The 18,745-nt window shown below is 44.4% G+C and overlaps 1 protein-coding gene across 1 annotated transcript in view; it reads left to right on the top strand.

Annotated features, from left to right (window-relative positions):
- Positions 1 to 18,745, top strand: part of NELL2 (neural EGFL like 2) — a 357,636-nt gene that overhangs the window by 81,737 nt on the left and 257,154 nt on the right. The window contains exon 4 of the mRNA XM_088458020.1: positions 2,381 to 2,531. Coding sequence (XP_088314146.1) covers positions 2,381 to 2,531 — 151 coding nt within the window. The remainder of the gene's footprint in view (positions 1 to 2,380; positions 2,532 to 18,745) is intronic.

Genomic DNA, 18,745 nt, shown 5'->3' with positions numbered 1-18,745 from the left:
GTTAGTTTTAATATCTTCTACAAAAAAAAGTTTATTATGCTGGTTAGGTGATTTTTGAGTGCGTCTTTAAAATTGGTACCCCTTATCTTTCTACCCCCATTTTTTTGACATTCTGTTCAATCAGTCCAGTCAGACAAGCACCACAACCTTGTCCATAATTTTTTTTTTTTTCCATTCAGTCAAGTGATTAATTAGCAAATATATACATCACTTTATAATACCAAAGCGCTAGTGTGGGCTAACCTCTCAATGGCCGCGATTCAATTCAACGCAACGCAATGCATCACGCTGTTAAGTCAGAGAATGCCGGTTCTCGTGACTTATCCTGGGTGTTTAGTCACGAGAACCGGCATTCTCCAACTAAAGTGCCGTCCACAAGGCTGTTAGCGCTGCGCTAAACTGGCAAACAGCCATGCGGCTGGCACTTTTCTCAGATTTCTCTTCGCACCCTCAGGATGGCGTAAGAAGAAATCCTTTAGTTGGACCAAACATTGCGCTGAACTGAATAGCTTCGGGAGCTCTCTCCTGGGTCTATTCAGCATTGCGTTGAATTGAATCGCAGCCTCTGTTTTCACAATACATTTTATAAACAAATTCCCAGAAGATTAATAAAGTCACAATTAATCAAATTCTGACTCTATTTTGTTTATAATACATTTTATGCAGCTTTGAATACTTTTCAGAATAAATGAATAAGTACATGATGTACATTTGTGCCATACTGTAGAGATTCACTGCCAGCATTCATGGATGGCAGTATTAAATATAGGGAAGTATATGCACCATACTGTGATTATATAGGTTTCTTCTTTGTACTAGAAAATAACATAAATTAAGTTTAAAATACTTTCTCTATAGTTTTATAGTCTTTTTGATATCCAAATTGAATGTTTTGTATTGTCTGTGAAGTAATGCCATTAACTTCAGACATTAACGTATTAATGCAGCATGTTTTTGCTAAATATATATTTTTAAATCTTTTCTTGGAAATATTATGTATGTATATTTACATTCTACTTTTGAAAATCCTAACTATTAGCCTGAAGCCCATTAAATGGTTCTTTACAATTTTAATTAATTTGGAGATCTTTTTTTTTATAACAATTGTACATGACTACTTTAAAAGAATGGTGCCTAGTATCATTTAAGGATACAAATTACTGGAAGATAGCTGCATTAATAATGTATATTTTTTAAACCACTTTAATCTGGACACTGTATTTTGAAGAAGACAGTCATCTTGGACACAGTGGCTGAATATAAAATATGAAATTCATTCCATTACAATGGTTTGCTACAATTGTTATATTGATCTTCAATTTATGATTGTTCTTATTTTTTGTTCTTATAATTACTTATGCAGTACATGTTTAACCTGATTCCTCTACCATATCTTGTGATGTACATGTTTGTATTATACTTGTAACTTATGTAATAAAAACTGTTTAGACTGGAAAAAAATAGGTTATTCAAATACAAGATGGCCACAGAATCATCAGTTCTATGGATTATTTATCCCGCACACAAAAGTACCAGACGAGGCAGCCATCTTGTATGCATTAAGTAGGTTACAATGATCAGGGTAACCAATACGTGTAGATAGATACAAAAGTGCGAAATACAATAAACAGGCAACAAGATATTCATAGAATCATCAGTTGCGTTGATTGTTCATCCTAACCATGAAAGTACCTGGCGAGGTAGTTGTTTTGGGCACTCTACATACAGTGAGATACTAAATAACAGATACCCACAGAATCTTCAGTTTCACGGTTTGTTCATCACACCTGAGATCCAATAGAGGTGGAATAAATGAATTGTATTTTCCTAGTCTATTTATTTGTAGAAATGTTTTGGGACACTATCTAGTTCATTCAATTTCACTTTATATATTTTTCCTTGATGGTGATGGAGTAAGCTAAGTATCTGGGACTGAATACTCATCACCATTTCAGTTTGTTGTTCACCCCTGTCACATAGCACCTGGGAGGGTGACATTCCTATTAGCATGCCGTCATTGGCAGTTCTGTTTCTGATCATTTCTGTGTTGTTTGACATTTATTAGGCTTAAATTGTATTGCTAGACATGGGGAGAGAACAGTTATTTACATGTGTAAATGGATATATGAATAATTTATTAAATGTACAGAAAATGCTAGATATCAATATTTTAGGTATTTCTTTCACGTCCAACATTGAAGACAATTTAACAAATTGTAGAACTTTGGTTGTGTGTCATTGCCACTAGAATGTCATAAGATACTGTAAGTCAGAATGGGTTTATGGACTAACATTATACAACTGTTTATTGAATTGTTTTAGCATGCACACAGAGGAGGTCACAGCTCAGAATTAAAACTGCACTCATTTTTCTTTCTAGATGGTACCAGAAGTTTAAAGGCATCAACAGCCACATCAGAAAGGCTTCTTCAGAAACTGAAGAATAAACATGAATTTACTATTTTGTTGACTTTGAAGCAGACGGCTTTAAATTCAGGTGTTATCCTTTCTATTCATCAGTCGGATCACAGGTAATCCTTTTACACATTTTGCTGTTCTCCTAAAATTGAATTACTGCAACTATGAGTGTATTTATAGAGGTGTGTATGTACAGTATGTATGTGGGTATATATGTGTGTGTATGTATATAAATGTGTTTATGTGTGTGTGTGAGAAGTTGTGAACTGGTCTATAACTGTCCTGTTTGATTACCTTTGTATTATGTAATTATGCTCTATGTTCCTTCCAGTAAGTACAGCACTATGGTGTCATTTAATAAAAATAGATAATATAACTTGATACCTTATACTTTCATTTTGTTAGATACAGATTAGCAAAAGTGAGGACAACTGTAATATTGTCAATCCTCAAAGGGACTTTTTTATTGACATGCAGCTGGTACAATGCGTATGCAACGAGCGCATGCTAATATATTTATATGAATAATGTTGCATGAGGCTACAAATTATACAATTATATATGTTGGTGGTTTAGCACTTCTTTTTAACTACACAAATCTTGAGTCAGTGATGTACATTTTAAGTAAAATATATATACCATAGACTAAAAACCTTACGGTTTCACATGTCACATTAAGGATTCTTAGGACGTCTTCCTTGCGTAATACAGATATGGTATGTCATGACACTGTGTGGTTAACTGCAGATTCAGCACTCTCACAGAGTGAGATAGCGGCTCCACCATTTTGTGAGTGACAGCAAATTCACAGAATTGTGGGCTCATTGGAATACACACATGCAGTCTGTGCAACTGAGGTCTGAGCAGAACATAGAGCTGCGCAGATGGGATAAGAGTATTGTGGATGGGGGGAGAAAGAGCTGTGTGGATGACGAATACAGACTAGCACAATGTGAGAACACACAACAGTAGGGATTGGGGAAGACAGAGTGGCACAGTTGGGGGCAAAGACGGATTTAGATCTAATGGGGCCCTGGGCAAGATACCGGTTTGGGGCCCCCTCCCTAAAACAATCCTGTGCATATATTGCAGTAGGTGTCGCTGGGTCAAGATAAACAAATCATATATAGAGGCGTCATAATAATATATATAAAATAATATGTATATACAGTATGTGTATGTATATGTGTGTGTATGTATATATATATATATATAATATATAATATTCCATAGACAAAAAACCTCACGGTTTCATATGTCCCATTGAGGCTGCTTAGACATGATCTGAAAATTCACAAAACATATGGATTTTCTGCCACTCAAACTCCAGAAAGCAATGAAATTACGATAATTGAGGCTGACTCCTTAATGGACGTGTTCCTTGCGCAATACAGGTATGGTATGCCATCACACCCTGTAGTTAACAGGAGATTCAGCACTCTCACAGAATGAGATTGCTGTCACTCACAAAATGCTGGAGCTCCTAATTCACAGAATTGTGTGCTCATTGGAATACACACATGCAGTCTATGCAACTGAGGTCAAAGCAGTTATGTGGCTCCCACATCCCACTCAGTGCCCACAATCTTCCCATTTGATCACCAAAACAATCTCACTGGCTTCCCACATCCTTCTCACTGCATACATTTATCTCATTTAGAATACACCTTCAGCTGCCTTATTTTTAAAAATATCATACTCTGTCTATGCATGTACACTTTCTTCCCCTATATGCCTCCATGCTGCTATATATTCCCCAATCCCTACTGCTGTGTGGTCTCCCAACTGTGATAGTCTGTGTTCCCTCATCCACACCTATCTGTTTTTCCACAGCCGCACTGCCCTGCATCCGTGCCTTCTCCACAGCCACATTGCTGTCTTTCTCTTATCTGTGGCACTCTTTCTTCCTCCATCTGCACTACTCTGGTCCCCCAACCGTGCAACTCTGTCTCCCCCCACCACCCGCACCACTCTGTCTTCCTCCCCATCCACACCAATCTGTCTTCCCCAATCCCTACTGCTGTGTGGTCTCCGAACTATGGTAGTCTGTGTTCTCTCATCCGTACCAATCTGTCTTTCTCCCTCTGCACCGCCTTGCATCCGTGCCACTCTGTTTCCTTCTGCACCACTGCCTTCCACTAAGCCATGCCGCTGTCTTCCTTTCCTCTGTGGCACTCTTTCTTCCTCCATGTGCACCACTCTGTCCCCCCCAACTGTGCAACTCTGTCTCCTCCCCCCACCTGCACTACTCTGTCTTTCTACCCATCCACACTAATCTGTCTTCCCCAATCCCTACTGTTGTGTGTTCTCCTATTTGTGCTAGTCTGTATTCCCTTATCCGCACCAATCCTTCTTTGCCTGTCTTCCCATGTCCATGCCACTTGCTTCCCCCATCCACGTCGCTGTCCCCCCAAACCATGCCACTCTGTTTCCCCCTATCCGCACCACTGTTTTTCACCCATCTGCATTACTTTGGCAACCCCCCCCCCTCTGTACTGCTTAACCTTCTCTCCTCTACACGCCTTTGTGTCTCACCTATCCACGCTGCTGTGTCTCCTCCCCCAATTCACACCACTTTTATCCCATCTGCACAGCTCTATTCTTTGCTTTGACCTCAGTTGCATAGACTGCATGTGTGTATTCCAATGAGCACACAATTCTGTGAATTAGCAGCTCCACCATTTTGTGAGTGACAGCAATCTCATTCTGTGAGAGTGCTGAATCTGCCGTTAACCACAGGGTGTGATGGCATACTATACCTATATTGCGCAAGGAACACGTCCATTAAGGCGTCAGCCTTAATGATCGTAATTTCATTGCTTTTTGGAGTTTGAGTGGCAGAAAATCCATAGGTTTTGTAAATTTTCAGATCATGTCTAAGCAGCCTCAATGGGACATATGAAACCGTAAGGTTTTTTCTCTATGGAATTTCATAGCTTTTTAAAAATGTATTAACTATCAGGGTTTGGATGAGCAAACCGGGCCACCTGCAGGGGAGAATGGCAACAAAATGGTACTCTAATGCAGGTGGAAGAGGGGACAGCACACAGGAGGTTGGTTTGGGAGGTGCAGAGTGTGAGACGGCTATAGGCGTGTGGGGTAGCGGCAGCAGCTGTGGTGCAGAGCAGTGGCAGCGGTGCAGTGCAAAGGGGGCATCAGTGGGCGACAAAAAGAGGGGACTGCACACAGGGGGTTGGTTTGCATACCTCACAACTGTCTTGCTTCCAGCGGGACAGTCCTGTTTTTCTGTGACTGTCCCGCATGCGTGCCGCAGTGTCCCGCGGTGGGGAGGGGGGGAAGTTTGGGGGGGCTGTTCTCTTGTGTAGGGATAGCCTGGGGGCTGCCCAGCATCTCGGAGAGTGCTGGGCATGCCCCCAAAGGGACAAAAACGAGGGAAGCCGCGAGGCTCTGCTCCTTTTACAGCAAGCGGGTGTACAGGAGGAGAACAGATGCCGTGCGCATGCGCACGACATCTGTTCTCTTGTGTAGGGAGAGCCTGGGGGCTGGCCAGCGTCTCGGAGAGTGCTGGGCACACTCCCATAGTGATGAAACCGGGGGAAGCCGCAAGGATCCTCCTCTTTTACAGCAAGCCGCGGCCACTTTTTGGGCGAGCGACCGGGACCTCCTCAACATCTTTAAATGTTGGGATACATGGGTTTGTGAGGTGCAGAGTACGAGACGGCTGTAGGCATGTGGGGTAACGGCAGCAGCAGTGGTGCAGAGCAGTGGTAGCGGTGCAGTGCAAAGGGGGCATCAGTGGGTGACAGAGGGCTCACTGGTAGTGAGTATACACCTGAGAAACTCAATTCAATAAGTCACAGATGGACGAATGCAGCAGTGAGATCTACGCATCTATGTTACAAATTGAATGTGTAAAAAAAAAAAAAAAATTTGTAGCCACCCCCCACAGAAAAAAAACAGCCCCGGGCTTTGGTGCCCCAGTACTGGTTGTGCTAAATACAGGGGACAAACGACGTAGGGGTCCCCTGTATTAAGCACAACCAGCACCAGGCTTTTGAGATCCTGTCCTGGTTGCCAAAATACGGGGGACAAATGACATAGGGGTCCCCCGTATTTGGCGCAATCAGCACAGGGCTCTGAGCCGGTCCAGGTTCTGGAAATACAGGGGGGGGAAAAATGCATAGGGCCCCCCCTGTATTTCCCAAAACCAGCATCGGACTCCGTCTACCAGGAGGGTGATGCCACAGCCAGGGGAGCCCTTTCATCGGTCACCCCTGACCTCTAGTCAGTCCCAGGGAACCCCCCAATAAAGGGGTCCCCCTGCTCAGGGCACCCCAGGCTGATAGCCCGGTGGGTGCCGGGTTAATTATGTATAGAGTGGTGCATAAGAAAATCTAAATATTGTCTTTTGTAATAGTACTACAGTTCCCAGTAGGTATACCCCGCATGCTGGTACTTGGAGAACCACAAGTACCAGCTATAGCGCGTATTTGCCATCACTGATATATAAATATATATATTATAAACAAATCTATATGCACCCAGACACTATAGAAAGGGAAAGCGGCACTCCAATAGTTGAAAGAATAGATTTGTATTAGATGATAAATATCAACATCATGAATGTAAGTGTCACTTACATTCATGATGTTGAGGTTTATCATCTAATACAAATCTATTTTTTCAACTGTTGTGGTGCCGCTTTCCTTTTCTATAGTGCCTGGGTGCATACCCAGGCCAGGAAGATTTGTTTCTATGCCACTTCATTAAGAAGGCACCCGTCATTTGTGTTTGCTTATCCTGAGTGCCGTACCCAGCGTATCGTGTGTGTGTGTGTGTGTGTGTATATATATATATATATATATATATATATATATATATATATATATATATATAGATAGATAGATAGATAATACACACATATACTGTATATACATATATAAAGAAAAAACCAATGCCTTTATCTTGCGCTAAAACAAACAGTTGTAAAAAACTGCACATCTCCATAAATCCCGTTAGTTAGGATCAAACAATAATACACAAATGCTAAAGCCAGAGGGTGCTAAACAGAAGAAATATTAAAATATTCGAGTGATGAAATCAGATAATAAGATCAGTAGGTCATCTTTACTGTGTTTACAAGTCCTTTCCACTAGGATGCCTCAAGGTGTGGAATTGTGGAGGCTGATATGTCCTGGGTGTTCCAAAAAATACCCTCTTACCAAAGTTCACACGACAAGAAAAAAAGGCCAAATAGCCGAATTTTGTGATAGAATACAATGCATGATTTATAAAAATGGCTTACAGCTTAAAAAAGGTGGCAAAGAATCCACAATCACTATACAGTTGAGGCGATGATAATTTCTTGCCACCACCCTTACGGGTGTGAGCTTGATTGGCAGGATCAACCAGCTTAGTATATGGACAGGGCATCAGAAACCCTACGCATTTCGTCTATAAATGGACTTCTTCGTTGTCATGATTGATGTGCTGGAAATCGTTCCTAATTTATTCATATTCAGGTGGAGGAATGCCGGCACACAGGAGGTGTTTTGGGGATGCACAGGGAGAGACGGTTGTGGAAGCGGGCTGCAGGAGTGCGGGTCAGCGGCATGTATACTAGTGGCAGCGGTGCACAGGGGCTTCAGCGGGCAACAGAGGTGCTCACTGGCGCTGGGCATGCATCTGAGAAAATAAAACACAGATGCATGGATGAATCAGTGAGATCCATCTATGCATCTGTGTTAAAATTTTCATTTGTGTCAAATACAAATAAGAAAAAGACATTCCCCCCCCCCCCCTCCAAACGCAGCCAGCCCTGGGCTTTTCATCGCTGGTTTCGGAGGACAAACAACGTAGCGGTCCCCGTATTAAGCACAACCAGCACCAGGCTTTTCAGAACCAGTCCTGGTTGCCAGAATTTGGGGGATAAACAACGTAGGAGTCCCCCGTATTCAGGGCAACCAGCACTGGGCCCTGAGCCAGTCCTGGTTCTGGAAATACAGGGGAAAAAATTTGTATGGTTCCCCTGTATCTTCCAGAACTAGCACCAGACTTTTTCTAGCGGGGGGATAATGCCACAGCCAGGGGAGCCCTTTCACCGTGCCCCCCAGCCGAAGCATTAACCCTGGCCGCTAGTCAGCCCAAGCCGGGTTGATTATGTAGTGTGGTGCATTTGTAATTGTACCAGCAAGCCTACCCCGCATGCTGGTACTTGGAGAGCCACAAGTACCAGCATGCGGGGCATTACAGGCCCGCTGGTACCTGTAGCTCTACAGCAAAATAAAAATATTTCAATAAACACAGGACAGCCAGGACTGGTTCTGATTAGCCTGGTGCTGGTTTTGCTTAATACGGGGGACCCCTACATTGTTTGTCCTTCGTATTTTTCACAACCAGCACTGGGTCACTAAAAGCTTGGTTCTGGTTGCTCTATTGGGGGGGCACGTTTTTTGTACACATTACATTTATTTTACACACAGAGGCAGGCTTCATGGGCCTGCATTTGCCGCTGACGCTGGCTACCTCCGCCGGGTCATACTGCCTGCCGCACGCCCCGCCTAGGCCGCTTACGGCCACACACCGCCACCTGCTTTCTCCCCTGGGTCTCAGCCGATGCTAACGCCCATTACATCCCCCTGGATCCCAGCCACTGCAAAAGCCGGCTTCCGTCCCCCAGGGCCCCGTCCCCCGCTACCGCACGCAGAGGACAGCCATCTTGGTGCACCCAAGTAAAACCACAGTGAGTACACCTGCTGGAGGCTCCTACTGAGGCTACACAAATAATTGAATCTTCCTATCTCTATAATGACGCAATGAGGTAACAGTTTAAAAACTGTAACTTTCTCAATTACCTGAATTCCAAAAGGCCCTACTCTGGAACAATAGCTAGTTAGCTACCTAATATGGACCTCAAGTCTAAATTCTTCCCAAAAATCCCCCATAGAGAACAGCAGAAAAGTGTTCCTAACTGAGAGGGTCAGAAAAAACTGACAGTTGGAACTTTAGATTAGTCCCAAATCCTCATATTTTAAGTTTTTGCCCTGATATTTGGCAAGCAGCACCAAGCGACAGTTCTACCCACCCACGTCAAATTTCAGCTCTGTACCTTTTATAGCTTTTGAGGTGTAGCCCTTTAAACACCATGCCCCCTCCTCCGGAATTCTGTATGGAGATTTCCGTTTTTTTATTCAGCCTTAATATAAGGGCACGACTGCGCCCTTATAATATGCAATAAGGTATCATGACCACATGTTAATGCATCATCATAAGATTTATTCTAATTGGGCATTACATGTTACCATGTCATGGATGCTAGTATAAATATTCTTGGTCAATAAAATCTTGCTTGATTAGAAGTTGCGTGCACACAGTCATTGCATGTTATAGATACAGTATGTTAGGAAAAAAGGTTATGTGCAACTAAAGAAAATAAAACCAAACACACTGCCCCCCACCCCCACTACGGCTCATGTGCTGACTGCATGTGTGAGCAGAAAGTGTAATGAGGGATCCTACGATTCCATTTGCTGTTAACTTTTGTGGAAGTTAGCCCATAGGCTACAATGGCATTGGCTACCAGGCCAAATTTCACATTCTGGAGTTTGGTAAATTAAGTATTTTCAGCTGCTCCCATAGAAACCTATGGGGGCTGATTTTGCGATCGTAAATTGGGGATTGCAGCAAATATATTTACATCCACGGTATCATTGGTGTTTGCGGGTGGCCTGTGAAAATGGGTGTCTTCAGGGAGGGATGTAGTCTGCATCCCGACAGTCAGGATGCCGACGGTCACAATATCGACAGCGGTATCCCGACTGTCATAATAGCAACCCATTACAGAGGTTTGGGCATACTTGCCTACCCTCCCGATTTGGTCGGGTGCCACTCCCGACCTCCCGGGAAGGCAGGCAATCCTCCCGGCTGCCACCCACCCCTCTTAAACCCCCCCCCGCACTTACCTTAGAACGCCTGCGTTTGTCCAGCCACCCCCCCTACCCGCCCACAAAACGGGGCGAGCTGTCACTCACCATCGACAGCCGCCCCATCTTGTTGCGAGCCACGTAGCGACTGAACTTCAGTCGCTCAGCGGCGCACGCTGGATGCGGCGCATGCTCAGTCAATAAACATCGGGCTGCTCGCGAGCAGCTCTGAATCAGGGCCTTTGTACCTAATGAAGTATACCATTATTTGAACTTTTTTTTTCAAATATCATGACTTGGAATTTTTTTGCTTGAAAATAATTTAGCAATAAACACCTTTTTTGATATTTACTACTTGGTGCTGTGTCTTTCTGGCATTTGAGTCAGTGTTTATCTGGATTTTTTTTTTTTTGACTAAGTGTCCTCTATGAATTGAAGCTGTTTGTGTGTGCGAATCTCCTTATGTTACTATGTATATTAGCTATGCCTTCCATGGTGCTAGCCACTCTCACTGGGCAGACAACACCCCCACAGCACTGGCCTAGCACCCCACATTACTGTAGTCACACCCCCGCGATGCTGGTCACACCCCCTGTGGCTGCACATATTAGGCCCTTCATAAATTTCAGCTCCAAGCCCATGTGGACCGTAATCTGGCACTGACCTACACAATACACTGTCTCGTTCCTTTTGGCATGCAAACCTTTGGGTTCTGCTCTACTGGAAATAACAAGCTATCAGCCAAATCCTCTCAAACTTAATTAGGTTTTGCATAAATGTGAACACTTTCTATAGCTGAACATACTTAATTGGTTAAGCCAATACAATTTAAATGTATATACAGTGGATCATAAATCTACAGATCATAACACATACTATTCCCAATATCAATGTTAAAATGCCCAGTCCAATATGAAATGGGCTTTATCCTTACTGACAGTATTACAGAGTTGATATAACCAGAGCCATTGTCAGATCTTAATAAATAGGCCTGCTAGTCTGACACAGCTTTTTGCACATCTTATAATAATTGATCCTGAATTCCTAAGTAGCTTTCACATAACTGGTTTGACAAAATTCAAGCGTCCATATAAATATTTTAAAGATTTATGGTCCACGCATTAGTTATTTATTTTGCATATGGTTGATAATGTTGTCATTGACGCAATGACAATATAATTTTCCAAAATATAAAAGAACAGAAAATAAAATGTTGTCCGGTCTCTCTCTACGTGCTTTTCAGCCCCCAAAGTTATAGCACCCACTCTTATTCAGAAGTGGACACAAATTTGGTCACCGCTGCGTCTTTGTATGCAGTGGTATTGAGAGCTAAGCTAATGCTCAGGGCTATAACTAGGGTGGTGCGGCCGGTGCGCCCGCACAGAGCGCACACGCCCTGTGGGCGGAACCGGCCCCCTCCACCCGCGATCACAGCCACTACCTCTTCTACCACCCGCTACAATGTATAATAGTAGCATTGTGCCCAGCTCTTTATCTGCCGGGCGCACCGCTACTAATACACATTACAGCAGGCTGGTCAGCGCTGCAGCTGCCTACCCATGTGGTCTGCCCCCTCCATGTTTCCTGTAGTGTCACTGGCTTCAGGGAGGGACTGGGAGAGACGTCATGACTTCTCTCCCAGTCCATTCCTACAGTGTCCTGTACCGAGGAGCTGCGGCACTGCCATTGCTCGGCGTTGGGCTGCAAGCCAGAAACTGCCGGATACAGAGACTAACGCTTCCCCCCCACCCTCCCCTGCTCCCACAGTGACCTGCTGAGAAACTGTTATAAAGGTAAGTGCTGCTTTTTTGGAGAGAGACCCAGGGAGAGGGGGTTTTTTACCGTGAGGCATAATGTGTAAGTAGGGAGGGGATTTGCACTATGTGACATAATGTGTATGGCGCATCACTACTGTGGGCATAATGTGTAAGGAGCATTACTACTTTGTGGTCATAATGTGTAATTGGCATTACTACTGTGTGGCATAATCTGTAAGGGGCACTACTACTCTGTGGTCATAATGTGTAATTGGCATTACTACTGTGTGGCATAATCTGTAAGGGGCACTACTACTGTGTGGTCATAATGTGTAATTGGCATTACTACTGTGTGGCATAATTTGTAAGGGGCACTACTATTGTGTGGTCATAATGTGTAATTGGCATTACTACTGTGTGGCATAATCTGTAAGGGGCACTACTACTGTGTGGTCATAATGTGTAATTGGCATTACTACTGTGTGGCATAATTTGTAAGGGGCACTACTACTGTGTGATCATAATGTGTAATTGGCATTACTACTGTGTGGCATAATCTGTAAGGGGCACTACTACTGTGTGATCATAATGTGTAAGGAGCATTACTACTGTGTAGCGTAACGTGTATAAGGGACACTACTATGTAGTGTAATGTGAATAAGGAGCACTACTGTGTCTCGTAATGTGAATTGGGGGTACTATAGTAGGGCCACTCCATTTCCCTGCGAGTACACACCCTTTTTTTGCCCGTGCGCCTGGGACATGCACTGTCCTGGTTTACATTATTGGAGGGGGGCACCAATGCACTTTCTGGCACAGGGCACCAAAATGTTTAGTTTTAGCTCTGCTAATGCTGTAGCTACTGTCTTTTGTACAGAGATGCCCCCCTCTGAGATCTGATGCTTGTGTACAAGGACGCAGCAATGGGCACTTTGGTCGCAGCATCGAAGTTTAGAGCAACCCTATGGTTGTTCACGATGTATGTTAGAATTAAGATGCTGGGGCCAGTACTACTGCATACAAGGACACAGTCGCTGGCTCCGATATGCCTCCAAAATGGTTGCATCATTTTCCTCACAACCCCCATTTACTCTCACAAATGCTCACTACCTGTCAATCCTTCTGCGTCCAAATTCACACTGTGACTGCTGTCTTAAATCCATCGCGACACTTGCACAGTGTAACAACGAGGGACTGCAGCAGATATCGCCAATATGGACCCTCCATTTCCCAATGTAAAATAGCCCCCATGGGTATTCATAATAGCTGTTAGACGGTCAGATCTACCAAGCTCTCCTTGGCCCTGGCAGATAACGCCGTATAACGTGTTCTATATCTGCTCATGCGCAGTATGCTCGCCGGGTCCGAACCCAGAATCTGAGTAATAGTGGTCGCTATAACATTTATTCCAACCCTTTGCCGGTACAGAGCTCTCTCAGAAACCCAACCATAATTACCACATTGCAAGTTGGGGTGTAATTATCACGTTACAACTACAGTAAAGATGCAGTTATGGATAACTATGCCCCTTAGAATCAATACAATCAGAAACCTACAAAAGTATGGCACCTTCACCACCTTTTCTCCTGCCCTGTTTATCTCCTTTTATTATTTCTTTCCTTTGACCATTTTTCCATTTATCCAGCACATATAAAAATCAACATATTGCCAAAAAACCGCACAAGCTGTCCTGGAAAAAAAATATATTATAAAACGTACATAGAAATAAATTTATTTTTAGAAGTTGTTATTCCTAGTGAAATGAATATCTCCAAATAAAATGGTTGATCATTTGTGGTTAACCATAGTGTATGTTTCTCACCTAGTGTAAAGGTTAAAATTTTTGCTTTCCTTCCTGTGTTTTTAAAGTGGACAACACTCTTTCAAAAGAACATGGTCTCTCTGTTACCTGACCATATGTAATGCTGATAAAGAGTGCATTGCATGGCATCCATAGCTCTACAATCAGTTGTATCTATAGATGGATTTAGGGGAAGATTTATCAAAGATGTATCAAAGCTTAGAGAAAGATGAAGTGGAGAGAGGTAAAGTACCAACCGGACAGGGGGCGCGGCCTAATTGGAAGGGGACGTGACCTCATGGGAAGGCCATGTTTCCTTCAATCCAGAGGCATGGCTTTGTGGAGAGGGTTGGCTGTATTTCCCCTTTGCGCTAGGGACCTAGAAGTGACGTGAGTGAGGGTGGAAGTGCAGTTCCTGCTCATGACAGCCAGCTATAGAAGTACTTTGTCCCCACTTACACAAGTTTGTTGTCCCCTCGCGGACTCGCTGCGCTCATCACGCTTCGGGCACGGTGGCTCGTTACGCTCGCCACATGGTTATATTCCCTCTCTATGCCCACTTGGATGGCAGGGAATGACGCTGGACACTGGACGCTGATGACGTCAGGGTCCTGTCGGTGAAGGGGATTTAGACATTACCTTGTGGAAAGCCCCAGTTCACATCACTCTAGGGGCTGGGCTGTCCCCGAAGACTGTGCCTGCACTGCCGGCTCCTCCCCAGTGACAGGAGCTGGGGGCTGCACAATAATGTCACAGTGCAGCACCCGGCTCCCTGTCATTGTGGAGGAGATGGCATTTTGTGTCACCCCCTGGAAGTGTAACTCCTGGGTGTGATCCGCAACCCCCTTGTGACGCCTCTGCAGATTGTGCCACTAAATTTCAACAGCAAACTTAAAAATAAAAAAGCCTGTATAAAATCTGCTTTGTGAACGCCCCATTCCATGACAGAACTCTAAAGGTGCCCACACACATAGTGACATTTTACACGATTTAGCCGATTTCGACGAATCGTGATGACGAATCGGGTAAAAAAAGTACAAATTGTGAGTTTATACTCACGAGCACGATGCCGATGCGCATCCCCGCTCGTCGTACATCGCATCTTCTGATCTGCCGTGCTGCAGGGCAGATTAGCCAATCTGGGATACAATGCATTGACTGCAAGATAGATCTTTAGTCAGATTGGACATTTTTAACTCCAAATCGTGATCACGATGGCAAGGGAGCTTCTGTGAAAGTTCATGAGGAAATTGGCCATAAAATCGTATCGTGAGGACATCGGTATATGTGTGGGCACCTTTCACTGTTTGTCGCTGTCCAGCAGAGTAGAAATTGTTATTCTCTGAAAACAAACATTGTGGCTATCTGTGGTACCCTCTATTTTCCCTAAACATAATTTTACATTAAATACTAAGCCATATAATCTACTTTATGTGTCCTTATAAACTGTGGCTTCAGTCGCACCAAATAGACCCAGTGAGCCAGGTCCAGGGCGACTCTTTGTCGTACCAAAATGTGTGTTGTATTTGCATGAATAAACCAACTAGGAGCAATAAAACTACATTGCTAGATTACGATGATCAATTTGATGTGCAACATTTGTACAGCTGTGTGCGAATAAGGGGTCTATTTGTTAAGGGGAGATAAGGGGTTACAAATGCTAAAGACAGAGAAAATCCCTGTACATACTCAGTGTGTACTAAAGGGATTTTCTCTGCCTGCAGCCTGCCAGTGCTAAGTGCAGGCTACAACATCGCACTGCACCTAGCGCTGCTATAAACACCTATGGCAGCGCTAAGTGTCCCAGGTATTACTTACTGTCTGCTGACTTCTCCAGCGCTGATACCACCTCCTGTAGCTGCTTCTCCTCATTGGAGAAGCAGGAAGTGCTTGTTGTAATTGTACAGTGTGTTAATAAAGATTTTACAAAAGAAAAAAGTCGCTGCTGCTGCCGGCCAGAGATGGTGAGTCACAGAGAGCTGTCAGGGGAAAGGGGTCTCAGCTGTTACCGCCGAGGGGGTGACTTGACGATCACCCTCCTCGGCGGGTCTATTTTTAGTAACAGCTGCGGTAGCCAGCTCCTGCTTCGCAGCGGTAGCAGGCGAAGCAGGAGTGGAATTAACTCCACGATATGTGGAATCTTAGTAAATAGACCCCTAAGTCTGAGTCTGTGTAACATGGGCTCTGATGCAGTGGGCGTGGCTTTTTCTTATGCTAAGTTCCATTGTACTTCATTTCCTGCGTGGTTAATGTCACAGCTTAGCGTCTCTAGTACACTGAGTTACTCTTCCACTGATTTTCTGATTTTGGGATGCATATTGGGCACAAAATGTAAATAAAAGTATGGTACGTTATTCCTCTCGGAGAGCCTTGGTGGTGCCGTACGGTGTATAGACACATCTGTACATAGACATGTGAATTTTGCAAATGGTTCTAAATGTATCCAAATAGTCTGATTCTAATTATGGCGTCACTCTGTGGGTGCGGGGAGCGCAGACGCACCAGGTGTCACCCTCAGATGGAGTGACACCAAAATGCTGGCTCCTCAGTGACAGGAGCCGGGTGCTGCAGCGTGACATTCTCCTGCATCACTCTGGTCACAGGGGAGGAGCCCAAAGGGTTCTGAACCAAGCCCCACATTTTTATCCCAAAATAGGGGTTTTGTAAATTTTTAACCTGCTCTGAGATGATGAAAACTATTTTCCACTTTTAGCTGCGCAAAATTTGCAAATTCGAAAAGCCGCGGCTAATAGGATTACACGATACACATTTTTTGGTGAAAAATTTGCACAAGTGTAAACTTTTCGACAAACCACAGCTTTTCACAGCTAATTGGATATGGCCCTTAATATGATTTCCAGATTTTTTCAATACACTTTACATGGTTTCCAACTTTTTCAATGCATTTAATATTTCCGGCTTTTTCAATACATTTACTATGGTTTCCAGCTTTTTCAATGCATTTAATAAGATTTCCGGCTTTTTCAATACATTTAATATGGTTTCCGGCTTTTTCAATGCATTTAATAAGATTTACGGCTTTTTCAATACACTTCTAATGGTTTCTGGCTTTTTCAATGCATTTAATAAGATTTCCGGCTTTTTCAATACATTTAATATGGTTTCCGGCTTTTTCAATGCATTTAATAAGATTTACGGCTTTTTCAATACACTTCTAATGGTTTCTGGCTTTTTCAATGCATTTACTATGTTTCCGTCTTTTACCCACACCCCAGGCACTAGCTTCCCAGGGCAGCCCAGTATTACCGAGGATGCTGAGCACGCCCCTGGAGGGATTGCCCATGAGGCCACGCCTTCTTTGTTAGGCCATTCCCTTTTTTCGAACACGTGCAACAGAGGCACGCAAGGGGAGACGGAATGTGCACCGGGTGTCTGTTTCTTTAATTTTGACAAAATTGGCTTGTTTGAAGGTCTAAAAAGAATCTTGTTCGTTGAGAAATCCTGTTATCCAATGACTGCATTAGCTTTTGTACAGAGGCTGACTAACCGCAAACACTCTTTCCCTAGTGATTCATTTGTTTGGCCGTCCTGTGGATTGACTAGTTGAAAATGGATCAACTTGGTTACAGGTCTTGAGTATAAACTGGTCTACTAAATTGTGCAATCCCTTTACAGTTGAAGCCTTATGTAATTTAATGGCTGTAATATATTTTTAAATCAACAACACACTGTGGGGAAGATGTAAGAAGCCCAGAAGCGGTATAAGCGCACGTTAGGTGCGCTGATACCGCTTCTCCCCGATGTATGATCTGGGGTCTAGGCGGTAAATAACAGAGTCGCTATGCGCCCCTGTCATTACCGGCGCTGCTATCTACAAGATAGCAGCGCCGATAGTCTGGGCCATGTATGAACGGTCAGATCGTCTGACCGTTCGGCCCACTGTAGCTTACGTTATCGACAGCTACAGGCTGGCGCTGCCCTATCCCCACAGCAGGGACAGCGCTGTCCCTGCTGCCGGCTCCAAGCTGCACGCGGGGATCTCGCGATACTTGTGAGATCCCGCGCATGCTCAGTGGAGCCGGCCGGGAAAGAGACACAAGGCATCAGCACTAGGCTGATTGCTTTGTGGACTCTAGCGGGTAGTGCCGGAGGGGGAAGTTAACGCTCCCCCTCTTTGGCCGATGAGATGTTCTTACATCTCATCGGTAGTGCTTCCTGCTTCACCTCGGAAAATACCTAGGGAGGCCCTGTGATAATAATGCCACCTGGAGGTGGCGTTATCCAGGGTCTCCCCCGGTTACCGGACTCCGGCTCCGCTCTAACAGGGAGAGCAGAGCCGGGAGTCGGTCCCAGTAATCAGCTGTGTGGTCTAAACAGACCGCAAGCTGATTACTGTAAAAAAAAATATATATATATTAACTTACCTGATTCCATGAACCGGTGATCAGGGCACCGGGTGATGTCCTCCCTCCGGTCAGCTGGTCTCCCATACTGCACTGCGGCCCGGTCATCAGGTGATCGGGTCCAAGTGCAGTATGGGATATCACCTGACCGGAGGCATGGGGGACATGCAGGTAAGTGTAATTAAGGGAAGTGGGGGGGGTCGCGGGGGTTCCGTGATCGCGGGGGGGCGGTGCTTAGCGCCGGGGGGTGGGCTTAGCACCGGAGGGGTAGCAGCGATGGCAGGTCAGCGCATGCGCAGGCACTTTGTCACGGTATTTTTTCCGAAAATACCGTGACTAGTGTGCGGATGGGATTCGCAGGGACAGAGCTTTATCGCAAGCTCTGTCCCTGCAAGGGATTTGTAGTAAATCCCTGTTATATTGCCTGAATTCGCAATGCGAATTCAATCGTTAATATCACACTACAATCTGCATTCAATAGAGCCCTAGGGGTGGTCGGAAGCTGGAAACAAAGTCACCGTA

This window comes from Taudactylus pleione, unplaced genomic scaffold (assembly GCF_031769625.1).
Source record: "Taudactylus pleione unplaced genomic scaffold, aTauple2 ptg000041l, whole genome shotgun sequence".
NCBI classification, from domain to species: Eukaryota; Metazoa; Chordata; class Amphibia; order Anura; family Myobatrachidae; genus Taudactylus; species Taudactylus pleione.
This window is presented reverse-complemented; position numbering and strand designations above follow the sequence as displayed.